This window comes from Larus michahellis, chromosome 10 (genome assembly GCF_964199755.1).
Source record: "Larus michahellis chromosome 10, bLarMic1.1, whole genome shotgun sequence".
Lineage (NCBI taxonomy): Eukaryota > Metazoa > Chordata > Aves > Charadriiformes > Laridae > Larus > Larus michahellis.
The window spans coordinates 15,432,844-15,460,137 of NC_133905.1; the positions used below are offsets into that span (position 1 = coordinate 15,432,844).

The following is a 27,294-nucleotide window of genomic DNA, read 5'->3' on the forward strand; positions in this document are numbered from 1 at the left end:
AGCTTGGGCAGGACGCGGCCGCGGGCTGCACCGTGGCTGTGTCCCATGGACATGTGACAAAAGAAGGGACCAAACCAGCGCTGCGGTTCCTGTCGCTGAATGAAATGCTCTGTTGTTTAGTTTTTGTTGAAAGTCCTCCTACAGTAATCATGGGTAAAAGTTATCCTTGCTGTTTTATCAGGATTTTGTGATCCTGATCCTGAAACTCTGAACTCAGAATCTTTAAGGAAGCAGTTTCCAGTTCATAGTGACTCAAAGCATTGGGAAAAATTCACTGAATATACGCAGGTTTAGATTTAAATAAATGCAAGAAATGGCTGAATATAACAATGACTTGCCACAACAGAAGTCTTTTTTAGATCCAGGTTTTCAAAAGCTAAATTATTTCAAGGAAACTGCAGTAAAAGATGGAATAAGGAGGGAGGGGAAAAGGGGGACAGAAAAAAAGTACATCAGGCACAGTCATTTGATCCTAAAGCAGCCAAATACACAAATGAATGTTTTATTGCTTTTGTTTGCATTTCTGAAAGGAGTTATGAACAATAATTTATTTCAAAGACAAAAATTTTTCACAAATATTCTTTTCTGAGGGGGGGAAGTGTCTCTAGCTTGACTCCGAGTCTCCTCTCCCAGTGCCAGGCTCTGGTGCCAGGTGCTTTATCTGACAGGAGGTTTTCATCAATAATTTTCTTGCCAGAAGCAGCACAACACTGCAAATCCTTCTGAGGCCGGTGATACAGAGTTGTCATGGTGCCGTCCCAGAAGACCAGAAAAAGGACTTTCCCTAGTTTTGCCTGATCTTCTATTTATCTCTACACACAGTATCTGCGCAGAATGAAGTACCTTTAGGCTGTCCTGACTACCCAGCAATGCCATGGGATGTGATTGAGAATATGGAAATTCACCCTTTTATAGTCATAACAGGGGTGGGGGGGTATGATAACACATTAGTAATTCTGTGGTTCTATGAGCTGTTGGCATGCAGAAAATTGGTGACAATCCTTTCATCACTGGGTCAAGCCCCATGCAGTCAGGATGCCTTTCTCATTTCACATCAGTGCATGCCGTAAAAAGGGTGTCAAGTAACTTCTGTGTTTAACAGTTACGATGGAAAATGGAGGCTCCAGACTGGATCCATGTGTCTCACTTTCTAGCTGTACAAACCCAGGTAAGTTATAGCTGCCCTGTCTCAGGCCGCTTTCTAAAACGGCAAGATACAAATCAGCGATTAAGAAGAGTAAAGGAAGACGCAAACTGTCGGTCAGTTGATTTCTCAAGGAATTGTCATGAAATGTGACACTTGCTGTATGGGTCGGAGCTCTTGGCCCTGGTTCTCTTTGCTCACCATCTCTTTGGTTCTCTTTCCCACTAATGTCATCTTGGTGCCTCTGAAGCGAGCAGGTTACACGAGACGTGCCAGCTTACCCCAGCTCTCTTGCGAGGCAAACGCACGAGCTGGGAGGGCAACTCCAGGTTTGTAAAGGCCTTGCCAGGCTTTGCTAGTTGGAGCAGTGGCGGAGTTGGGCGCAGAAATGCATTTCCTGGCTCCTTATGCACGCTCTTCCAGTAAGACCAAACTACCATTTACTGGTGCAATTCAATGAGCCTTTGCATTCTCCTTTATCATCAGTATTCCTTCAGCTTCTGTAAGCTAACACACCTTCAGCTCAGCACAGAATGAAAGAAGAGTTCATGGATTTTATATTTTTTTTTTCGGAGTAAGTTGTGAATATTGAAGGTTAATGAAGTTTCTCAAGCAGTGGCAGACCTCTAGAATATCTCTTATTGAGGGATTATTCTTATAACATTCACAGTAGAGGCTCTTGGTAGTATAGTATTTGAGCAGTGTATGATTTCAGGTTTTTTTTCAAATACATGAAATGAAGATGATACAGGATCTATTTTGAGTTAAATCAGAAGAGTGTGACTTAACCCTTCAGTTTAAGACTTGCAAACCCCAGTCTTCTGTATATATTAATAATAACGCAGCTGATTCAAGAAACTCATTGTAGAATTTTTTACTTGTAGGGAAAATCCTGGAGCTTGTAAGCATTTAAGTAACCTAAAAAAGAAACTTTGTTTTTAATGACACTTACTAACTTCTATCTCAGGAGATCAGGTTTTATATTTGGAAAAGCCATACATTCCCACACACAGAAGCCATTGAAGCCACTGAAATTTTGCTGGGCAGCCGAGTTGGTAATTGGTGCAATGAATTGGCGCTGGTAATGTCATGAGCTTCCCAGTTATTCCAGTGGGGACTATTTCAGGGGGGCTCCAGAGCTAAACCTCATTTGTTCTGGGAAACTGGTTAGTGGCTTTAGTCAGGAATATTTTTGAAATGATTTGTGAGTCTAATTATCTGCAGTACTTGGAAGTCTTTGTGCACATACTTTGGAGTTTAGGTTTCTTAAGGCTGCAGGACAAGTGAGACTTTCCAGTTATTTAATATAATCATTAATAATTTGCATGCCCAGAAGCATGTATGGTATTTCAAAAGCAGAATGTGACTTTGAGATGAAATATTATCTAATTATTGTATTTTTCATTGATGACTATTTTCTTTGTCCTTTATATTTCTCACTTGGCTCATATTGCAGATCTTGCCACCTTCTCACTGATTCCATGCCCTATATAAGACACATTTTCACCTCATTTAAAATATTAACCTGGTCAGTAGCGGTTCCAAGAAGGGAGCTCTCTTGTTCTGTCTCGGTAAGAAGCCCCAAGCTCTAGATGCATGAAAAGCAGTTTGTGAATGTAGCTGCTGCCTTCCCTCAAGCCACTGCAGCTTTCTTACTAATTTTCATGGAAGAAGGAAGAGGGTTACTCCCTACTGCTCTGTCTGATGTTGTGTGTCATTCCACCAGAATTAACTACTAATAAAAATGAAGGCAGTAAATACAGTCACGCATCAAAGTCCCGTGTGAAGACACTGGCATGTGTAGTTCCTGGTGCTTTTCCAGGAGTCTACCACATATAAAGTTTATCCATTTGGTTTTTCTCTGTTGTAGGTTCCCCTTTGGTCCTCCCCTCTTCCATTCCCGCCCTGGATGTCTGACAGTGACGTCTAAATAACCAGCCTCTTTCTATTTCACCTGTCTTGTAGATCGACGAAATGCAGTGGGGCAAAGGAGTGCGTGAAGTCCCGTCCTCGGTCTGCAGCCTGCCTTGCAAGCCGGGAGAGAGGAAGAAGATGGTGAAGGGGATGCCGTGCTGCTGGCACTGCGAGCTCTGCGACGGCTATCAGTACCAGGCCGACGAGGTGACCTGTCTGCTCTGCTCATACAACGAGCGGCCCAACGAGAACCGAACAGGATGCCGTTCCATACCCATTGTCAAGCTGGAGTGGCACTCGCCCTGGGCTGTGATACCCGTCTTCTTGGCTATGCTGGGAATTATTGCCACCATTTTTGTCATGGCAACGTTCATCAGATATAACGATACTCCCATTGTCCGGGCTTCGGGGAGGGAACTCAGCTACGTCCTGTTAACAGGGATATTTCTGTGCTACATCATCACATTTCTGATGATCGCCAAACCAAACGTTGCCGTGTGCTCCTTCCGGCGTATCTTCTTGGGCTTGGGGATGTGCATCAGCTATGCAGCCCTCTTAACTAAAACAAACCGCATCTACCGCATATTTGAACAGGGCAAAAAGTCAGTGACAGCACCTAGGCTTATAAGCCCCACGTCACAGCTGGCGATCACCTCGAGTTTGATATCTGTTCAGCTTCTAGGTGTCTTTATTTGGTTTGCCGTTGACCCACCCAACATCATCATAGATTATGATGAGCAGAAAACTATGAACCCTGACCAAGCCAGAGGAGTTCTCAAATGTGACATTACGGATCTACAAATCATTTGTTCCTTGGGTTATAGCATTCTTCTAATGGTTACGTGTACTGTGTATGCCATCAAGACTCGGGGTGTCCCAGAGAATTTTAATGAAGCTAAACCCATTGGATTCACTATGTACACTACCTGTATAGTATGGCTTGCCTTCATTCCAATATTTTTTGGCACTGCCCAGTCAGCCGAAAAGGTAGGTGAAAAATGAACGAACGTGCACCTGATATATCAGGATTCATTGCAATTATAAATTACGTACCGATGTTCAGCTTTACATAGATTTTAAAATGAGCTATCCAGTTGGCTCATTACCGAGACATGTGCAATATATAGCACTATTTTCCTTCTCCATTTAGCTGGTGGGTTATTCATTTGATAAACTGGCAAACGATCAATAGCAATCATATTAGCCATTAGTTTTATTGTTGCATCCATTTCAATTGTATCTTTTCAGTTGGATAAGTGGGAATTAGCTGTCATGTTGTCCAGAGAGAGGCATCTCTTAACTAAATCATTTTGAATACAAGATGTAAGCAAAAAAACCTGTCAAAAAGTAGCGAAGTAGACTCCTGCGCTTCTGGTGTTCGGCACTGAGGGTGGTGCTCCATCTGATGAGTGCTGTGCTTCAGGAATGGCAGCCTCAGGGCACATTTACACCGCAGGTAAATAGTTTGAGCTCCAGCCGCTGAGACTAGACTGACGCTCTCTCTGTATTGGTTATTTTTAAACTATCCCAGGCAGGCTTACCCTGGAGCTAATGGCAAGGGTATAGCCAGAGTCCTGGAGTGAAAGCCAGGTTGCTTCTCTTCGTAAGTGAGATCCACTTAAGCCCATGGAGTTGCCAGCCCAAAATGTTACACTTACGTGATTTAAGAAAAAGCATCCAAACGTTAGGATCTAATCCATTAGTTAGATTGTTACAAAAATCAATTACTGCAAAGTGCCGTCAGACTTGATTAAAAGACTCCCATTGGCTACGAGAGGCTTCAGATGGTGCAGAGGGCCCTGCAGTGTGTCTGTCTGAGGGCTCACAGGCACATCGCCTCCATCCCTGCTCTCAGCTGCTCAGCTTAGGGAAACACACCCCGGCAATCAGAGCAGACGTGCACACGAAGAGATGCAAAACTTGGTCAACTTTGGGCTTTGCTGCCCACAGGAATTGGGTTTAAAGTGCTCTTTGTAAATATATCGAATCAGCTCTGCTGGGACCAGCCCAGCGTGTTGCAGCTGCTGCTGAGATGGTTTAGGTACAAACATTAACAGCTTCTCTTTTATCTCACACAAAGGAACAAGGAGAAAGTCACTCTCATCTTCCCGTTATATTTATTGGTGAGGATGGTGGCCTTGGAGAAAGAGGGCAATAATAAACAGCCAGAGGACAGTATAATTCATTTTCCAAAACATTGCCCGAAGGTCTATTGGCAGGAAAAAAACCTTTTCAGATTTGCATTTAAAGTAGTTAGGAAGGGAAAACCTTAGTTGCTCTGTGCATTTTGAGTAAACAGTGTTCAAATTGATCTGCTACTACAACGTGCAGGGCTAAAGCAAACCATGAGGGTCTTGGGCCCCTTCTGTTACGTCCCTGCTGCTGCCCAAGCGGTTCCAGCTAATGTTTGGTGATAGAGATCTGGTTTTACTTCTCTCTGAATCTTGTTTGGAGGTAGCTGTAATTTCGGAGTGATTTGGCAAATACCTGTGACTCTAGTCTTTGGGGAGAAATGAAAATATTAGGCCGTCCTGAGCTGCTGTCAGACTGTTTTACCCTCCCCATCCCTGAACCCATCTACTTCCCTGGTGTTCTCCGCCTAAATCCAGGCATCATTGACCTCACCGCAAATGCTTCTCCCACAGATCTTGCATGGATCTGGTAGCATACTGTCAGTTATCCCCACTTACTGAACCCAGGCTTCCCTATGCAGGAAAGAGCTTTGGCTTCTTGCTCTGTTTTTTCCCCCCTCTATCTTCATTTAATGTTTGTTCTTTAACACAAGACTTGGGCAAGCTCACCGCTGTGGATAAAATTATTGCACCTTTTAAACGAGTGACCAAATTTCATATCCCAGCTAACACATCTCATTTTGTGCCAGGGGTATAATTTCCAAGTTTGCAGTTGTTAAACTTATGGATTATTGGAGTAAAATTGCAGTGTCGTTCAGACAGGTCCACGCTTTGGCTACAGGTCGCTTCCATAGGAAGGTGCCTCCACCAGAGCTTTCTCCTTTGCAATTCGGGAGGCTGGTTGTACAGAGATTTGCGATTGTTCTGGCCTCAGTTTGCCGGTGGAAGAGGGGATCGCCTGGGAGGAGGCAGAGGTCATGGAGATTTCCATGTATCATCTCACCTCTGCAATGGGTTTTACAGGCAGCCATTGCATCCCAAAAGGGAATTAATTTCAACTGGAAAGGAGGTCTGCCAAGTCTTACAAATGCTTCAAACACCCCCGCTCTCCCTGTCAAGGGAGAGATAAGAAACAGCGTAAGCGGCTTTAAACGCAGTTGGGCCCGTTTGTAACTTTGGTCTGATGCAGGGGGTACAGTGCAGCTTTTGTGCTCCCTGCCTGGCAACGCTTTAGGCCTGCAGGTGACCAAGATGAAGTGCTTTAAATTGTTGTTTGCAAAGATTTAACCAGGCGATAGCAAGACCCAAAGAATTTCAAAGGCTGCTGCCAGCACTGAAAATCGTCTGGTAGCAAAAGCTTTCGGTTTCTGTACAGTCACAGAGCTGAAAATTACCCTGTGCTTCTTTGAAAGAATAAGATTCTTGTACACGTTTGTGTAGGACAGCAAAAGTGATGATGATTAACTGGATTTCACACAGAGCACAGAAGAAGGTACCGGGCAAAGCAAACAGCCCTTCGCTGTGCTGAGCTCCAGCCCAGGGGAACATCCCACGCTGCCCCACAGAGCCCGCGGCACCCACTGCCTCTCCTTGCTGCAGCCCGCGGTGCGGGGCACTGGGGGCAGGGGACTTCAGTGTCTGCTGGCGGTCACAGCACAAACTCATCACGTGCTGCTGGGGCTTATCACCATTCCTTGGGCTGGAACCTGGTGTGTTTTGTCCAACAAACCGTCCAGTGTGATCACAGAATGGTTTGGGTGGGAAGGGACCTTAAAAACCACCCAGGGCCACCCCCTGCCCTGGGCAGGGACACCTCCCACCAGACCACGCTGCTCCAAGCCCCGTCCAACCTGGCCTTGAACCCCTCCAGGGATGGGGCAGCCACAGCTTCTCTGGGCAACCTGGGCCAGGGGCTCACCACCCTCACAGCAGAGAATTTCTTCCTCAGATCTCATCTAAATCTCCCCTCTTCTAGTTTAAAACCATTCCCCCTCATCCCACGGCTCCCCTCCCTGATCCCGAGTCCCTCCCCAGCTTTCCTGGAGCCCCTTTAGGGACTGGAAGGGGCTCCAAGGTCTCCCCGGAGCCTTCTCTGCTCCAGGCTGAACCCCCCCAGCTCTCTCAGCCTGTCCTCCCAGCAGAGGGGCTCCAGCCCTCCCAGCATCTCCGTGGCCTCCTCTGGCCCCGCTCCAACAGCTCCGTGTCCTTCTGCTGTTGGTGCCCCAGAGCTGGAGGCAGCCCTGCAGGGGGGTTTCCCCAGAGCAGAGGGGCAGAATCCCCCCCTCGCCCTGCTGCCCACGCTGCTGGGGATGCAGCCCAGGCTGCGGGGGGTTTCTGGGCTGCCAGCGCACATTGCCAGCTCGTGCTGAGCTTCTCATCCACCAACATCCCCAGGTCCTTCTCCTCAGGGCTGCTCTCCAGCCATTCTCACTCCATCACACCTAGGCAGCGGGCATGCATGCAACACGCATAGATGCACTGACGTATAGTCCCTATAGATGGTCCAAGGCTCCCCCAGCCTGTAGGCATTGGCAGACCTTGGCTGTGGCACACTGGGCCATCGTGCTGTGCCAAGCCCAAGTGCTGCACCTACAGCTCTGCTGCTGGGGCTTTTTCCCCCTTCTGCTCTGCACAGAGATTGAGCTGCAGCAGCTTTGCTGCTTTGCTTTCTGCTCCGTCTCTCTTGTTTTGAGTGGGGATGAGGGGGTTGTACTTTTTTGGGCTTGCTAGTGATTTCCTGTCAGATATTTTCTCTGGAAAATATTGTGTTTAAGCTTAGCCACGCAGGTCTTTGCTGAAATGGAAATTGCACCTGCTGAAAATCTCATGCAACACAATCTTTTAAACTGGGAAATGGGGTTATATATAATGTTGTGATTTTCATTGTATGGATTTATTTTATTTTATCAATAAATACAAGCATAATGTTGTTTGCTAGAACGCATATTGAAAATACCTACCTTGTTCAGTACAGAAAATAACAACCACAACAACAACCAAAAGAAGCAGAAGTATGCTGCAATACTTCATAAAAGGTAAATAACTCGAGCAGTAGTGTTTCCAGCAGACTGGGGGGAGGCAGTGTGGTTTGAGGAAGGCCAGATATCAGAGTCTGCACCACAGGATGGAGATAAAACATTCAGTGTATGGGAGGCGGCACATGGAACAAGCGAATTCTTGACCTTTTTACAGCTTGTATTTACTCAGCCAGTTTCTTCGTTTGCTCTCTAAAAATTCAGAAAACACATGGTCAGTTAGCATTTGTAGGCTTAGGCTGGTAATGCTGTTTCCTAATGGGCGTGGAATATGGTCTCACCATTCTTTGAGTTTCTTCGGCTGCGATGCAGTGGTCACACAGCCGCTGCTCCACACCTGTGAGTCGCTGCTGTTGGCCAGGTTTTGGGGGTTGTGTTTCAGGGTGGGGTTTTTTGCGTTTTCCTATAACTGTTAGTATATATTCTAAAATGCTGATGTAACCCTTCAGGACCAGGACACAGTACTGGGGACTGGAATCGTGCCCTGTCTTTGCTCAGAAAGATCCTTCCTTTAGTATGTATTTGGTGGAAAGCCACTAAACACAGAGAAGAGTCCCTCCAGAGAAGAGAGTCACTTACCGTTCGGCCCTGAGCAGCTCCTAACGATCAAAACCATCATTAGCTGAAGGGTCAGTGGGTTTTGGGGTCGAGGATGGGGGACGCGTCCATCCCCGCCTGCTGCCCGGCTTCTGCGTTGGCGTTGCTCAGTTTGTTAACCTGAACATTTGGAGAGGGACTGTAGGGATGAAACACTGCTTTTACACTCCTGGTGTAATTGTTTTTGACAACAAAACTATTTTAAATTCTCCGCGGATCTGTGGGTATCTTATCAGAAACAAAGTGGCCTCAAAGAGCTGTTAAACCAATTACAGGAGTCATAGCTCCGCGGCAGAGTCAATACAAAGTGGCACTTGAAAAGAGCAGAGATTGCTCTGTAAGGTCAGGCGAAGCACAGCGAAATCAATAAGCCAAATTGAGTCAAAATTTGAGAGTACGAAAGCAAAAGGACGGGGATGCAGGTGGTGTGGGAATGCATCCTGCGGGAAGCTGCGCCTCGCACCCTGCGCAGAGATTAATTAGTCCCTGCAGCCTCTCGGTTGGTTGTTCATCCACTTTTCTTTCCTTTGATGATCTGTTCCTTCCCGAGGCAGGAACTGCAGCCGGGGATTGCGGGGGCCGATGGGGGCCCGGTGCCCCTGCCCTGTCCCTGTCCCGCCGTGCCCGGGGCAGTGCCTGGGGACGCTGCAGCAGGGACTCGCGTCTGCCGGGCCCTGGCAGCGTCCTCCGGCGCGAGCGCTGCTTCGGGAGATGCGTTTGAGATTGACCTGCTTTCACAAAGTCACATGTTTTCATGTCTTGGGTTTTTTTTTTTATTTTTATTGTTTTCCCTTTACAGATACTGTAACAAGCAAAAGCATGGCAGAGTGTGTGATCTGCTCTAACACATCTTGGAAACATCACTTCATAGGTGGCACTTATAGTTTGCTTTTTTATTATTAGTCTCTCTCGTAATGTAAATATTTTTAAAACTTACACTATTGCGGATTTCCACAGGCAATACTTTCATGGTAAAAGCAAAGTGAAGAGGGAAAAGCACCTGTAGTTAAATCAATCTGATATGCAGGGTTTTTAAAATACTGGTTTGCTTTTTCTGTATATAAAAGTCAATTTATTGTTAGGAAAAATAATACTTTACAACACTTCTTATTACCATTTTTTTAACCTTTGTTGTGTAACGACAGTTGTGTTTATGATTAAGAGAGTACTAAAAGGCGGCTGAGGCAGGCGGGTGGAAGCAAACCTCCCAGCCCCGTGCGGGGCATCCTCAGCCGGTGCCTTCGGCAGCAATACGGGCAGCGGCAGCAGCCTTCCCAGGGGGCTGCATCCCTCTCCTCCTCCTCGGTGCAGGAGAATCTCCCAAGAAAGCAGCTGAGATAAAATGCACATCCCAAATTTAAAGTAAGTTTTTGCAAAGAATCTCTTTGTTTAGGCAAAACTTGCACGGGAAGGATGGGATAGGAGACTATGGAGATGTTGAGTTTGGGTGTGGTGGTGGTGTACGGGGATGAGTAGCGCAGGAGGAATTGCCTGTGGTTTGTATTAAATAGCCTTGGTTAGAGTGGGGTGTTTTCTTGCCACTGTGTTGTTCTCTTCTAACAAAGTTCAGCTCTAATAATGAAGGACTATGAGGTTACAAGCTATTTTCTTCTCCTACGGTTATTTAGTATTACCATATATATTTATTTTTTTTCCTGTTGTTTAAATTACATTTCCTGAGTCCCTAGAATGTAATACTGAAAAATTCGACCCCTTTAATGGCAAACCTGAGCATCAGTCTGCTTTACGTAGCAGACACGCCAGAACCCACTGGGGTACTTCGCGTGCCCGAACCCCAGCGCTGCTCGGCGTCACTCTGCGAGCGCATTTGGCACTTCTTCAGGCTGACGGCATCCCTCATTAGTGCGTAGAGATGTACAGCTTCCTGTGAGCCTGCTCCTCAGATTGGGAAGCAGGAACACAATTTGGAAATTTGCCAGAGCTGTAACCATTAGATTAAAAGAAATCATTGTCTCCGCAGGTTTGAAGTCCGTATCTGTACTCTATAACTATGTACAGATGTAGTTGTGTGTTGAATATTCCCCTAAGATCTTATTTTCTCAAATTATGTCATTGAACTAATATAGAGGGATATGTCATCATTATATTTCTATGTTTCGCAGAGATTTTATTGCCTCGTAGCTGTGATTACTTTTATTTAGTAATTGCTAAGATTAAAATAATACATTTCTGGATGTATCTACGAGCTAGTAGTAACTGTCAACATGCTCCTGATTATATTCTCCAAATAGGATTTTTTCTTGAAGTATTTTCAGGACTTTTTTCAAGTTAAAAAAGTTATAATCCTGACCCTGAGTGAGCGATGATGGTTTCTCAGCCAGTGTGGTCCTCCCGCCTGGGAGCTTTATTCATCCTGGAAGGAGGAGAGGTGGGGAAAAGTTGACCTTGCAGTCATCATTTCCCATCAGCTTATTTTTGCGTCCAGATTGCGGGAACCCTGGGCTGTAGAGGTGGCTTTTTAATTGCAATACAACCGCTGTGAAATGTGAAGTCCTTAATCCCTTCTACTCTGCCCCCTTCCTCCTTGTTTCTCTATTTATATAACGCCCATTCTGTTCAAATGAATAAGCAGGGCAAGGCAGGTATATTTGGCAGCAACATTTTTACTTACTGTGTTGAATGTTACATAAATACTATAATTTGAAGGCGCATGCAAAGTGGATTCTTATTCAGATTAAATAATGTCACATTAACATGGTAGCACTTCAGTATATGTTCTATTTTTTGGTGAAACTAAGTTACCCTTCAATTCTCTGCAACACAAATACCGATTAGCCAGGTAGGACACACATTTATTTTCTCCCCTGGGAAGGCTTGAGATGACAGTTGCTATAGCAACTCTATAGAGGTGGATTTTGGAGTTATGAGGATTTTAATGCAACATTTGTCGGAGTTTTATACTGTTGGCTGGTGGAGAAAATCAGGCTTTGAGGCTCACGGGGAATGTGACTTTGAATCTACCAGAATCTGGGGCTCATACGAGGACAGTTGTGAATTGTAGCTTTCGTTTAAAGAAGCGTTCTAGTAATAGTACTGGTGTAAAACTCATTAACCACAAATATTAATTTCTCTCGTTCATATGCTTTCAGTTCGCCCGTCGCTTCATTATATTAGGGATCTGCGTGTTCAGATGCTGAAGTTCTTAATTTTATCCAGCCTCAAGATTGTATCTCTGAGAAAACCGTGGAATATAATGATTTGACGTTAGAGTTGTCCTGAGACGAGCCTGAACTGAAAAGCAGCTTCACTTAATTTCAGTTAAGGGCCTCCAGGCTGGAGCTGTAAGATCTGGAGATCCTCCAAGAAAAAGAGTATGTAATAAAGTCCACTTCTGTGGAGTATGGGGCTATTGACAGTGAGTACATAGTACTTCATTTTAATTGAGAGAAAAATCAAATGTTCTTTGAAATCCAGAAATTAAATAATCAGGGGATTTTTATTTTTTTTTTTAGTGATAACCTTTATTACAAAAACGATCCTGGTGGCCTGCATTTTTATCAGGGTATGTAAGAGCGCTACTGTAAAAGTATGTAAAAGACCTTGTGAATACCTTTAAGTGTCTATAGAGTTTCAAAGTTAATTTCTGTAGAACTAATCACAAGTCTTAAACATATAACTTCTCAATATCATTTATTTTATTACCTTCTGCATTCACTTTGTCTTCCAAGGGGAATGGGATGCTGTGACTAGTCAAAAAATAGCATGAAAGGCTTATAAGGTGTCACTGCTACTAATGGTTTCACCCTAAAAAAAAAAATTAACATCAGTATTTACATACACATCATGGGAGCAGTGAGGGCTACAGGAATTTTGAGTTCCGGAGTCACTGATCTTTTGCCACTCACTTGTTTCTCTGTCCCCGGTGTTTTGGTGGGCGGTTTTGTCCCTAAACAAAGTCGTAGACCCAGCGCTTTCTGAACATTGCTGGCTTATGGCCTCCAGCAGCTGCTTTTGAGAACTCCCCCGGGAGAGTACAGCTCGGGGAAAATATAATAGTGCTGACTGGATTGCTTCCCAGTGTTTACGAATCGCTTCGGGAATTAGATGGCCTGGTCAGGAATACCTGCTCCATCTCCCTCTGCTTAGTAGCTTGCTGCAAGAAAAAAGGAAAGGAAAAAAAGAAAGAAAAGGGAAAAAGGGGAAAAAAAGGAAAAGAAAAAAAGAAAGAAAAGGGAAAAAGGGGAAAAAAAAGGAAAAGAAAAAAAGAAAGAAAAGGGAAAAAGGGGGAAAAAAAGGAAAAGAAAAAATGAAAAAAGGAAAAAAGGAGAAAAAAGGAAAAACAAAAAAGAGAAGTGAAGCAATATTATAAAAAGTTGAGCAAAATTATAGTGGCCTAAACTCAGGCATCTGGGATTTCTGGATATACCATACCCTAACACTTCGGTGTAGCAGAGAGAAGCGTGGTTATTTGTCACTTCCCTTTGACATGATGGGAAATGGCTTAGGGCTCGCGGAGAGCCAAATTAAGGCTTAGATAGAACAAGTTGTTAGACTCGGTTGGTGCCAAAAAAGGATGGGAGGTTGATACTGCAGGTGCCCCGCTCCCCTCTGCGCTGGCGGGGGGGGATGGCTGAGTGCTCCCTGCTGGGGTTTGGTGATTCGGAGGCTGCTGTGGCACCAGGTTGTGCCTGCTCCCGTGGGGGACGAGTGTGGCTCTTGTTAGCAGGAGATGGATCAGGTGAAGGCTGTTCGGCACCGAGATTCATGAGGAGATGCGCGAGGGAAGGTGGATGTACCTCTGGGCAGTGGCTGTATTTTTAAGAAAACTTGGAGCTATTTTACTTTGCGGCTTTGCAGCATGCGCCTGAGGCAACATCTGTAGAAGGGATGAGCTAGTTTATAATTTCATTGCCTTGTCTCAAGCTTTAAATGTAGGGTGGGAGCTTCCAGAGCGGAGAGCACGGCAAGCTCTCCCCTCGGCAGCAAGACATCGCTCCGGCAAGGTGGTAGCCGAGTCTGCAGAAAGCAGCACGCACACAAAAAAAAGGAGCAATTCTGGAAGAAATGGAACCTGGCTCTGGGACATCCAAACACAATCTCATTTATACCGATGGAGCTGCATTTCCGTACGCCGGATTTGACACTGGGTATTTCAAAAGCACTTTGAGTCACTTTTGTAAAGGATTAAATATTTCCTGAAGTTTTGCTACTCTCTGAAGTGAGACTAAAATGGTATATTAATACGTGTTGCCATGAAATTTCTTGTAATTGCATTTCTACGCTGCGTAGAAAACAATGAGCGGTGGGAAAATATCTCTGTATATTTAAATGTGTTTTAAAAGCTTTAATTTTCACTTATTTCTGGAACTATATAATGATTCTGGACTTTTACCCACCACTAATTTGTATAACGTTCAGCCAGGCAAAGATTGGAGTGTTTCAGAAATGAATACAATAATAACAGTCGTAACGGTTCCTTGCATGCAGGAGAAACCTGAAGCGTTTTACAGATGGATTTAAAAACAAGTTAGGAGCATTGTATCAGCTGGTGTGGAGCAATTCTAGCAGCGCTCAGAAATGCAGTTTAAGGCAGGCAGGTGTGTGTAATTCTATGTATGTTCTCAGGCTGCGTCCGTCACTGGGGTGTGCTGTGAGCGCCCTCCGGGATCGCATTAACCACACTAATAACGGCATCAGCAAGTGGGGAAGATTGGGCAATTCAAACTGGGCAGAAAATAGGCAGGATCTGGCCAGGCTGCGGGCACTGACATCTGTGCTCTTCAAAGAGGCATCTTTAATGACGGGAGGAATGAAGACAGTGTGGTGATATACACATTCCACAGAGCTGCATTGTATTCCCAAGTCAGGACTCTTCTGGAAGAGGGATTTCTCCCTGTGCTTGGTGCTGCCTGGGAGATCTCCCATCCAAGCATCTGACTCTGTTCAGCACCTTCTAGTTGAGCCAAGCCAGTAAAAGGCTGCAGGACCACTAAAATTGCAGGTCTACGTTGTCTCTATTGTCAAGGCAGGTATTTAAAGCTAGGTAACAGGAAAAAGTGCATGCTCAGGGTGAAATAAGAGATGATTAGAGTAATTAGATCCTCCTCAGAAGACCATAAATTAATGGTGATTATGATTCTTGAAACAACAGAAGCATAAGGTACATCTAACATTGATCTGTTTTATCACATTTGCTGCATTGTAATGCTCCTTTAATGTTAATATGTACTTTTGTAGTAAAATCTAATTGAAAACACTGAGCAGGCAGAGCCCAAGGCCACAATCATGTTCCACATAATTACCTAAGGAGGAGGGTGTACATTTCCAATGAAGGGATGCCACCAACCGTTAGCCAGGTATCAGCCGTGCAGTCATTGTGTTCATGCTTATACGGTAATAGCCTTACCGGAATATATAGGTGAAAGCTAAAAGATAATTAACAATCAATTCATTTTGTGAAATTTTCAATTATTGAAGCAGGTAGCTTCATAATGGAGTAATAATCCTGCATTTAAATTTGTATGTGGCTGTCTCATAACAGAGATGTATTCACTTCAGCAGAAATTACTTTAAGTTAGCAACCCCGCGGTAGTTCTGCAGTCTCCAAGGGACTCTTTGAAGCCTGCGAGCGTGCTGCTTTGATGTCTGATGTAGAAAGTGAGGGATCTCTTCGCTGTGATAATTCTAGCCTTTTCCATTCCCTTCTGTGTTGAGGAGAGAGAAAAGATCTGATTCGGAAGATGGAAAAATAAATGGAACCCAGAAAAGGAGCATGCAGTATAGAGGGGAAAATACCCCCGCCCAGATCTGGGCAGAGTCACCAGTTCTGTGGCCAGGGGCACGATGTGACAGAGCTGCCAAATTCCCTGCTGTGTCCTGTGGTCTCCCGCTCTGGATCACTTAAGCAGACCAAAACCACGCAACCAAAAATACCCTCCCCTTGGACAGAAGCTGCAGGTCTCCGAGAACATGTCACGGCAGGGAGTGCTGCTGCAGGTACTATCTTGCGGGGAGGAAGGGGGTGTTCTGGGGCAAACCCATAAATTCATAATTTTCCATTGGTATTTGAAGAGAACCGTTCTTCCGTGCCGCCGGTGCAGCCGGTCATCGCAGTGCGGAGGCCAAAGCAGCTCCTCCTCCGCAGCGTGCTGCATTTGGACTTTGCCCAGTTAACCCACAAGGTATGAACAATCTCCAGTTGCCTGGGACAGCAGACTCCGGGAATATTTTCCGTGCTGTTTCACATTGCCTGTTCTGAGCCCCAGAAGCGGCGGAGGCGTTTGTCCCTCGCTCTCCGGGCACTTGTGTGGCGCACAACTGCCGCTGTCCCGCGGGTACGCACCAGCACTCCGCTCACTTCAAACAGATGCCAAGGGAAAATCGGGAAGAAGGCCATCTCTTTGCTCTGTGATTTCTAGTGCTTACTTTACTGCCTCCGGCTAAAAAGCGACGTAATTTTTAAAGGGAAAAATGTGTGGGTGTTTAATGCATAGTGTTGACATGTACTTTTTTGGTTCCTTTTTTTTTTTTAGGAAAATGTCGAACTGCTGGGAGAGTTTTACATATGAAAAGCAATCTCTGCATAGGCCCCTGTCAGTGTTACCTAACAGTTTTTATCTGCAGCATAAACTGACAACACCTCAACGTGAAATAATTGTGGTTCCATTGAGTCCAGAAGAGTAATTACATTGTTGATGAAACTTTTCTCTTTGCTTGCGTTTTGATATCTCTGCAATGTCAAACCCACTGGAGCTGACAACATCATTTCTCCAGCAGAGCTGTTGCATCGACCATGCAACTGCTGTTGGGTGTTACTGGGGGATTTTTTTCAAGCTTGCTGTATTTCAGCGCTAGCAACAGTAAAAATTCAGTCTTGCAAAACCCTGTTTCGTGAATAGCGCTTCTGAATAGCGCGAGCAGTCACACACGCCTCAAGGTAGCTACATATATGAATAAGGGATAACTGGATAATTGTAAAATAGCTCTTCAAAGGTAGTTTACAAGGAAGTAATCATTACATTATCTCCTTTGCTCAGAACAAGGAAGGGTAAGTTTATTAGAAACATAGAGTTTCAATTTGTGATAATGTATTTTAGTGGTTATTATGAATTTCCTGTGTATGTGAGGCTTGAGATAAGTACATTACAAAGATGATGTGGCTTCCCAGAGGTATTGATATATTCCTGCAGCCTGATGTTCTTCTAGCATGCCTTTTTTGGGAGAGTCCTGTTTCAGGGGTTCAGGGGGGATGGCTTGGGGCTGTATGGAAAGGCCGTTCCCTGTGCTAAACTCTAGAGGATTTTTCCACAACGGGTGGCCAGAGGATGGTGTGCTCTGCTAGGTCTGTGCCATGTGTAGTGCAGTTTGATTTTTGCTGCAGAAAACCTCAGTTTCCATTAATGCTCCTTTGTTTGAACAAGAGTTAATCATCTTTTCAGAAAAATCCTGTAGCTCATGGCTGACACTGTAAGCCAAACACTAGGAACTGAAGTAGCATTTTGTGAGAGCAGATCATAACCAGTTTCTGAACCCCACGGGTATTGTAGAAACATAATAATGTTATTTTGAGTAAGAAATAATGGCTGCTGATTCCAAGCTCATCCAGGAACAAAAAGAAAACCATGAAGAGCTTATTCAATACAATGTAAGTTATGCAGATGTTTCTCAATTTTCTTGCTGAACTTCTATGCTGGTGTCAGGGTTTCGTTTGATCAACTCATTTCAGCAGAAAGAATGGGTCCTTAAGCACTTCTGTCATCACGCGGGAATGGCTGATGAGAGCAGCCTGCGGAAGGGCAGGGAATCAAGTACCCTTGTCAGGCACCCACGGAAGGAGCATCCTTTATTGCCCCTACTTGGGTGACACCTTCAGAGCTAATTTGTTCTTCTGTTCATTTTAGAATAAACGAACAAAATAGAAGCAGAAAACAGCCCTGCTAGGAGAAAGTCAGTCAGTTGAGTGAGCTTGTGGGACAGGCGTCGCAGAGCGGTGACTTCCACGTGCAGCACAATGGTCTTCCCCTGCACCAAACCAATGAGGAAAGAAGAGAGAACATGCAAGTTTGGAGCTGGCAGTTCAGCTGCTGTTTTCCCCAAGAGACTAAGGCTGAAAAATCAGTAAAAAATCCAAAGTTGCAGGGACTGGTAAGGAGATCTCCCCCATCGCAAACCAAAACCCGCGCTGAGCATGGAGATGGTTGCAGTTTGCTCTGAATAAGATCCTGTAACACAAAAATGTCAGGTCCTCTGTGCATACCAGTGAGCCAAATATAGCTGGATTTGCAGAGGAAGAAAACGGCTATTCTTGAAAGTGCGTTTTCAGTCTAGCAAGGCCAATTTAATGCAAAGCAAAAAATAGGTTTCACTATACCTAAGTGATGAACGCAAAAATATTGACCTGAAGGATTTATTTGTTGTTTTAAATGGTTTAAGCAGGCATGTAATAATAATAAAAGTAGAAACCATCATACTCAGTCAAAGAAATTGCCTTGTGTTTTGTCTTTGAGGCATAAGCTTAGCAGAAGGTTAAAGAAAACAACAGTGAATTCTCGTAGACTGAAGCAAAAATGTTGTGTCTCAAGCGTACCCCGTCAGAAGTGATTTGGGGCATGTTTATACTTCTGCATTTTGAATAATGGCGCTTTTTTTAAAGTCTAAAACAATTCAGCAAAAAAAGCTGGCGAGGCTCCTTCCTCGCCACACCGCCGAGCTGGGGGGCTCCTGCAGAGCCGGTCGTGTTGTGCCCGTGCAGAACGCGTCTGTCGCTCTGTGGGGTGCGGGAGTGTCCAGCGCTGGGGAAGGACCACAGCCACCAACCAGCAGGACATGTCCTGTGGTCCCCCGTCACCTCACCCCACAGTGGCTGAGCTGCCCCAACACCGTATAACCTGGTTGTGGAGGGACGGGGGAGTCCCTTTTCGACAGCGAGCACAAACAGAGCCCTCTGTGGTGCCCAGTACAGAGACGTCACTGGTTCCTGCTCTGCCCTTACTTCCCAGGCAGCTTTAGAAATCTGTGATGTTGTTTACATGGCAGAAGGAAGCTGAGAACTATTGTCAGAGGATCGATACCTTATGACAAATGAAAAGCCTCTCAAAGAGAAAAAGGTTAGTCTGCGACTGCCAAAACAAAGATGCCTACAAGCATATACAAGAGGAGCTGCTCTGATGCATGAGCGAGGAGACAAATTGGAAGAGAAAAGGGAACCTAGGGGAAGAGATCAGAGAGAGATTATTTTTTTACTGTTTTTCCCTCCTGTTAAGGAAGGGGTCTCGCTGGGGAAGTGCTCTGCCCAACATGCCTTAGCGAAGCTTCAGGAGGTGGGAGGCGCAGTCACAAAGCTGGAGCTGCCCTGAAGCCTCCACCCCTAGCACCACCCCGGAGGGCTTGTGGGTGCAGGAGCCAGGTCTTGCCTTTGCCCGTAGCTGTGGCATAGCCACCCCCGCGGTCGGGAGTGACGCCAGGTGAGTGTGACGCCCTGTCCGGACAGGGGACATGAAAAACATAGAAGACTTTTTCCTTCTGCAGTTTGGTGGTGGTGTGGTTTCAGCTGGGATGGAGTTGACTTGCTTAGCAGCTGGTGCTGTGCTGTGTTTTGGATGGGAATAGTGCCAATAGTGCGCTAATGGGTTTGGTTGTTGACAAGCTCTCGAGGCCTTTTCTGTTCCTCACCCCCCCACCCCCCCCACACACACACACCCCCCCCGCCAGCAAGCAGGCTTTGGGGCACAAGGAGTTGGGAGGGGACACAGCCGGGAGAGCTGACCCCAACCGACCAAAGGGATATTCCGTACCATATGACATCATGCTCAGTATATGGGGGAAGAAGGAGGAAGGGGGGGACGTTCGGAGTGATGACGTTTGTCTTCCCAAGTAACCGTTCCATGTGATGGAGCCCTGCTTTCCTGGGGATGGCTGAACTCCTGCCTGCAATGGGCAGCAGAGAATTAGTTCCTTTCTTTGCTTTTTCATGACTTTTGCTCTACCTATTAAACTGTCTTTATCTCAACACACAAGGTTTCTCACTTTTGCTCTTCGGATGCTCTCCCCCATCCCAAACGGGGGGAGCAAGCGAGCGGCTGCATGGCCCTATCCGCTGACTGGGGTTAAACCACGATGGGTGGTTTGACATCATTTCCATCTTAAAACTCTGTCTTTGCTATTGCTAACGTGCCCGACTCTGTATTCTCTCAGCAGCAGAGACTGAAGATCCATGTTTTCTTTTCCAAGCTGAGTAGCGGGGGTGGGAAAGGGGTAGGCAGCAACTGGGAATGTACCCAAGGAGCTGTAGTGGTGCAAAAGACTGTTTCACCAGACAGGCTCCCTTATCTGGCAGGCATCTCCCAGTCAGGTCTGTGTTGATGGGGTCAGCTGCAGCGGGCAGGAGAGCCGTGTTGACCTCTGTAATTGTCAAGGCTTTATGAAGGGTTTTTCAGGTTTAGCACTTTTCAGCTAACGATGTCAGGCGCTTCACCCAGAGATTAGTCAGTCTGTGTTGGCATTTGGCCTTTAAATGGCTGAAGTATCTGTGGTGACAAAACCCAGAGTGGGGGGAATGAGGTGAAACTCCTATTTACAGAGAACGCGTTACTCGCTCAGCAATAACTGCTTTTCTTGCACTGCTAATTGCCCATTAAGCGCCATCCATTCAGCCATTAACTGCCTCTGCCAGAGTAGGGAAACCTGAGGTTTAACCTTGCTCATGCCCCTGGGTCATGTGGTTTCGCCGATTAAGTAATGTTCGTGTTGTGTTTATAACAACTGAAAAATAACGTGTGTATGGTAAATTGAGTATCTGGAGCGTACGCAAGATCTTCATTGGACTCACGGTTAGAGAAGAGACATTTATTTAAAAGAATGCAGAGGGAGTAGGAGGACAAAATATGTGATGAACAATACGCTATCATCTTCCTCTTGTTCCCGGCGATTTGCATTTTCAACATCAGAGCAACCTGTAATGTTTAATGGAGATAATTAAATATAATTTGAAGACAAGATAGCTCTTTTTAGTAGTGGAACAGATCCTGCTAACAAACTTAACTAGCAACAATAATTCACCAGTAAGTCGAAGACTAAAATGCGTGTAAAAGCTTAGCACCAGCTTGTGTTAGGTGATGCTAGCAGAAAGGAATGAAAATCAATTAGTTTAGCCAAGGTGCTTAAAACATGATTACTGCTGGAGAGAAAGTCTTGCGAAAACTGATATTAGGTAGTAGTTAAGATTTGTTCTGGTACCTTAATTGGAGGAGCAGGGGAGTTTAAGCAGAAAGATCAAGTGATTTGATTCTCCAGAACTTCAAAATCAATGCAGTTTTAGCGTATTTTATTGACTGGAAGATGAAATCTGTTAATGACTGAAGATAAGAAAGGAAGGTCAGGGCCTCTAGATACCCCTGTTGCTAATTGCTGGGCTGCTGAGCGCTGCGGCCGCCTCGGGCAGAGCCCTGCGCTCCAGCCCCAGCTTCGGCCCAAACCGGGGCCCGAGCAAGGACTTGCTTGGGGAAAAATCACCACATTTTGGGGCTGCGTGCCCAGGCAGCGCCTGCGGGGCATGGGGGGCTGCTGGGTGCCCAACCGTCATCGCGCTGGGGACGGTGATGCGTGAGACAACCTTTATTAAAGTAAGCTTCCCTGTGGGAGCGGGGCTGGCTTGATTTGATTGCAATCATACACAGGAAAAATTCCTCCTTTGGATGCTTTTTTTCTCCCCCGAGGCCTAGGGCTCACGTTCGCTGACAGAAGGTATAGCTTTTCACAAATTCAGCCTTGTATTTACAAGCTTCCTTGTGGCTTCCTCGTGCAGAGGCAAGGGAACTGCTAGGTACTCAGCATTTATTTCTTGATGCATAATAAGGGATAGAAGAAAGTAAATAAATCTCAGTTAAGTATAAAAGCATGTATGCTGTGCAACTATGAAGACAGCAATAAAAACTGGGTTTTTTTGTCCTGTCAAAAATATATTTAATAAGCTATAGATGCAGAATAGGGTCTGTGGGCCATTAACGTTTGCCAGGTCATGGATTAGTTAAACGTGAGCTGATTTGGCTTAAAACTCCCATTTTCCTCATCCTGCAATATTCCGGATTGCTTTCTGTATAAGTACCCCAAATGAAACTGCTGATAAGGAACTCTAAATAATTCATAGCGACTTGTAACTTTACCTCTGAGCTATGACTCACAAGAGTTAACTTGGAGCTGGTAAGGAGGAATTGTGAGCTGTCGTACCATGGTACAGGACGTGGTATCACCCCGTTAGACCGTATTGGAAAATGGTTTGGATATTGCTGTAGATTGTAATCATAGCATCAAACTTGAGACAGAGATTCAGTTTATTCTTACGATAAAATAAATGCAGTGTTTGATAATTAAGAGAGGAAGTTCTTTCCTGGTGCTCTGGATTAGCATTGGTATGCATCGATACCTCCTGAAGGTAAAGGGGGATCGTGGAACGACCGGAATTTGGCACATCCTAAAGTGATAGACTTTTTTTTGTAATTCATCCTAAATCATCTTGTATTCTGGGATTACCCATTCCCAATTTAGCATAACAATAAACGCCCATGTGCGCGTCACGGGATTGCGTAAGGCACAAGGCAGGCTGGCTCCAGTTTATGAATTATGATAGATGGAGCAGTTGCCTTGGCAACAGTTTGTTCTAATTGTGATACATTAGTAGCAACAAGAATTGGATGGCTCGAGTCGTTTAGTTAATTAAATGCAAACTTGGACAGCTCTGAAGGAATAATAGGGAAAATTAACACCTACTAGTGCACACCTGTAAAACGTGAACAATTTGTTTGATAAAAAAAATAATCACAAAGCGTTTCCGTATTCTTTTCGTGTCTTTCCTGGCCTTTTCCTGGCATGTTTTCCTGTGGAACGCGGTATGATTTATTCCGAAGTGCCTGCCGAGGCGGGGTGTGAGGAGGGGTCCGGGAAGCCTGTTGGGATCAGGGCAGCGCTCGACGTTGGCTGGGGAGCGACGGCGCCGGTGGGAAGGGCTGGCATGGACCTTTCTGTGTTCACAGGAGTGTGTTCGAGCACGAGAGAAAGCCCAGTCTTGCTTTCAGAAAGGAAGATGCCGGGGTTTGCTGGCAGGATTTCAGGTTGCACCTGGGGGTGAGCTCTCTGGGTTCATCCTTCCTGCAGGCACCATCGGCTTGAGCTGTTGTCAGCAACCAGGCCTGGAGGAAACCTGCGCGGGGCCTTGCCTCCTGCCCACTGCCCGTGGCTCAAACCCTTTTTTTCTTGGTTACAGGTTGGGTTTTTTTGAGGGGGGGAAGAAGGTTTGGGTTTGTTTTTTTTTTGAGGACGAGAAGGTTTCGGTACATGGCTGCCATTTTTAAAACAATTCACTTGAACCGTTCTGCAGTTGCGGAGGAATGTAGTGCTTTGAGAACCAATATATCAAAACACAATGAAGGCAAAAATATTTTGGTCTCCCTGGGCAATTTTCTGCCCCTGGGGGGGGTTACACGGCAGGACGGGGGCTTGCGTCCTCGGGAACAGCAGAAACATTTCTCCTGGTGGACTGTGGAAATGGAGGTGGTGTGAAGAAGCCTGTTAGGAGCCTGGCAAAGGTGACAGCCCGGGATCGGCTTCTCGGGCCGCTGTCTGGAGCAGGCTCCTCCTGCCGTGCTTTTCTCTGCCTGTAGATGCTTTTGAGAAATTAGGCTCCATCAAATTAGTCAAGTATCCTCAGGTAACTCACGGAAATTGGATTATTTGTTTTTACTTTTTTTCTTTAATATAAGGAATTATTTTTCTTTATTTTACCAGGGTTTATATTCCTAATGATGGCTGGTCAGGAATGAAGGTTTTGCTGCCGTGGCTTATCCTCGCGTGAATCCAACCACTCTTTGCTCTGACTCGCTCTCTGCTCGCTTTTACACTTTAGAGCATAAAATAATTTTCATGCTAATAAATAGATCAGAACCCAGTTAAAGTAAGTGATTGGCTACAATTGTGGACTGATCTTTATACTTGAATGCAGCCTTTAGATCCCAAATCACATTCAGACCACGTGGTCACACACACCCTCTATGCAGCACTGCGATAGTGTTGTTAAATAGAAAGGACACTTCCAGCCATAACAAGTTTGTTTCCAAGTAGCAAAAGCAATATGTAAATGCTCTGTTTTAAATAATAATTACATTATCATTTTAAAAGTCTGTGAAAAGCTGGCTTGCTTTATATATATATTTGTCAGGGCTTTTTAATAATTAGTGTTCTACTCTAAAGGGCTTTAAAGAGAAGTAATACGTGTAGGATTAGCCTTTTTATTCCCTGCTCCTCTGCTGGCTCCAGCTTGCATTTTGGATTCCCCTGAAGGTCTCCAAGCAGAATTAGATCTTACTTGGTATGCAAATGTATGGAATATATTCTCAATATTGGCCTAGGTCAAACTTCGCCAACATTGAAAGATTCACATTGGCTTTTCTGGGGTTTATAGCAGGGCCACAGTGATGAAGGAAACGAGATGACCGTAATTAGCACGCGAGCGGGCAGGGCGGTTGGCATAGTTCAGTTCTCTGGTGTGTTAGATGGGCGAGGCTGTTTTTTGGGGGGGATTGGTTTGAGGTTTTGCATGGTGGTTGTGCTCGTGTAGAAGAATACTTGGTTGCTTCAACAACCCTTGTGAAAGCCTTGGGTGGAGACCTCCTTCCCTGTCAGCCAGGTAAAAGGTACAGTAGGGACAGAACAAGGTGTGCATTAAATAGATGCTCCTAGAGATGAATGCCGTGGCAGAGGAGTTAATAATCAAGAGGCCTGTAGAATTATGAAGAAATCAGGTAAATTCTCCAGAAAATGTTAGCAGACCTGGTGATGCAGGTGAAATAACTGTGCTGGGGTTGTGTAGCATGGCACCGTGTTACTTCAGTCTTATTTGGGTGCAACCTTATAGAAACCTCTTTGAGAAATCAAAAGAGTATCACCAACGTGTATGTTCAGAATTATGTTGTTATTAAAGATACGGCGTCCAGCTGCGGGGGAGAGTAAGTCTTGCTCTTCTGGGAGGGTCAGAGGATGTTTGTTTGGAGCGGGGCGGGTGGCTTGGAGTGGGTTTTTTTGTAAGTCTGGTGTGTTGGTAGATTGAGGAGGTTCAGTTGCTGAAGAGAGTGCTGCAAAGGGAATCTATTAACTGTACTGTTTCAGAAAAAGAGGAATTTTATTTCAGAGAATGCCTTCCAACTGGGTGAAAGTGACTGGATATAAATAAAACATTCATATGGTTGGATTGGGGGAGACAAAATTGAAGGTGAAAGGACAGAAAGAAATGTTGAAGCTTGCTCTGCAAAATGAATCTTCTGCATGGAGCCCTGCTTTTCATTAGGAGCAGAGCATGGGCTGGAATATCTTCTTTTTTGTTCCTTGTTAAGACTCTGAATTGACAGCTCAGGAAAACCTAGCCTCCTCAGAGCAGGGTCGGCACAGGCACCGTGTGCGCGCGTTGTCCCTTCTGCTCCATCCGAACCCCCCGTCAAACCTGGAGAAACACCCTCATGGAGAGCTGCTCCGCGGTGCGGGCAGGGATTGGCCCCTCTTGTAAGGGTGGGTTGGGGCTTGACTTCTTCCTTTTGCAGTATTAGCTTTCTAGGCTACTGCGTGTTATTATAAATCGATAAAAATGCTTATATTTATTTTGAATTATAAATTTAATTTTGCAAGACCTGAATACATTAAATGAAAGGGCTGCTTGCCATCGTAATGTAAGGCTGACTGATTTACTGTGCAATAAAAATAAAGAAAATTGCAAAACCCAAAATGGTTAACAGCACATAGTGGGGAGAAAACCATTAGGGCATTTGCGCCTCTCTTATTTCCAGGCTATGAATAATTTTGGCAATATTTTTCAGCGCTGTCAAGGCAAAGCAGCAGTTTGTATCAGCTGCATTCACAGACGTTTCATTGCCATGACAACCTCGTGCAGATACATGAGCTGCTGTCGATTGTCAAGCCCGTCCTCAGTTGTGACCTGCGGCTTGACAAAGGACCCTACCTGCATAATACGTACCATGTTATCTCATTTGCCCACACAGATAAAAGTATACTAAGTGTAAAGAGCCAACCTGTGAACTAAAGGGAGTTTCAGAAGCTCCTGCTGTCTCTGGATTTCCATCCTGCTTTTCCTTAGAGGATGATTCTTCATGTTTTGAGATGCTTCATACTTTGACTTTCTCATGCAGCTTCCAAAAGGCTCCATGTAGCTCCATGCAAAGGATGCAAGAGAAACGTTTGATCCTTCTGGCATGCGTGTCCCAACAAGCTGTTGCAGTGAGGCTGGAATATGTGTACCTTGGCAGGTCTGGTTTCATCCTAAGTACACAAGATCCAGGGGATCTGGGTGATCTCTGGAGCTTTCTAGTCCTTCTGTGCTGCTGAGTGCCGGACGTGCAGCACTGCTGAAGGGCCGTGACTTTCCCAAAGCCCGAAGGCCGTTTCTGGAAGGCAGATGGCCTGTGGGGAGGGGAGGGTAAGCTGTACGCCCAAAAATACAAGATCGCTAATCACTTTTTTGATGCTGTTTGTTGTGTATTTAAGTTGACTGAAGAGAAGGTCAGTAGAAGTTTTGCTGAAGAAATGCGTACTTCAGTGCTGATAAAGTTTGCTCCCAACCGGGAAGATCTGCTTCTAGGTAAACAGAAAGGTTCAGTTACTCTTACACATTTATTTGTGCTTTCTGCATAGAGATAGAGGCGGTGCAGGAAGATGTTCTAAGGAGGCCAGCCAAGTCAGGTAGCTCCCCTGCTGGGGGGGAATTGGGCATGTTGATGCTCTGATTGCTCTCTTTGTAGGAGAGACCTGCGGCACCCGCATCTCTGTTGCCATCACACATAACCAACAGTTTGTGTGTTGTTCCTAAGGGTTGTACTATTACTGCCCTTTAGCAATGCTAAAATAGGCATATTTTATTTATATACAGGTGTTGCTCTGCTGATACGGCATCTATGTAACCTTAACCCCGGCCAGTGTCGCATGGACGTAAACATTTTTGCTTCACCCAAGAAAAGTAACATTTAAGAAGACATGAAAATGAGGGTTACTTACTAATTATTATTCTGCAACTTCATTTTTTAGAATTTGAGAAATTGGCACGTGTTATTAGTGTGCTTCAGTGGTTATTTCAGGTGGTTTCTCGTTTCAGCCATTTTATGCTCCCCTGTGAATCCAGCCCGACAGGAGAGCTGCAGCTGGTGGGCCGTGCAGTCCTTACAAAATGATGCTCTCAGCGTGATGCTCTCCTTCAGAGGACTTCGCGTAGCCTCAGGCAACTGGTGCTTTGCACATCTGTATTTCTGTTTGTTTGAAGTCTTTGCACTTAGCACAACGTGGTACACAAGCGCCAATTTGTGGTACAGTTTTCTTCAGAGGTTTTTTCTGCATGCGTGAGTGTTCAAGCTGCAGTGGTGAACGCTGACTGTGTAGGACCGTCTCCACCGTGGCCACGCTTAGATCTTTTCTCTTAATTTTCTCCAAATTTGGGGGGTTTTTACTCCAGGGAAAGGCATCT

General features: G+C 45.3%; 1 protein-coding gene across 5 annotated transcripts in view; it reads left to right on the forward strand.

The window, feature by feature from the left end:
• GRM7 (glutamate metabotropic receptor 7) overlaps positions 1 to 27,294 on the forward strand; it is a 304,695-nt gene that overhangs the window by 229,058 nt on the left and 48,343 nt on the right. For 4 of the 5 annotated variants that reach the window (XR_012589416.1, XM_074603377.1, XM_074603378.1 and 1 more), the window contains exon 8: positions 3,110 to 4,045. Coding sequence is in view for 4 of the 5 variants with exons in the window: in XM_074603377.1 (XP_074459478.1) it covers positions 3,110 to 4,045 (936 nt within the window). In the remaining variant the exon portion in view is untranslated. Of the gene's footprint in view, positions 1 to 3,109; positions 4,046 to 17,683; positions 17,764 to 27,294 lie in introns of those variants that run through there. The other variant, XM_074603379.1, reaches the window with a different exon arrangement.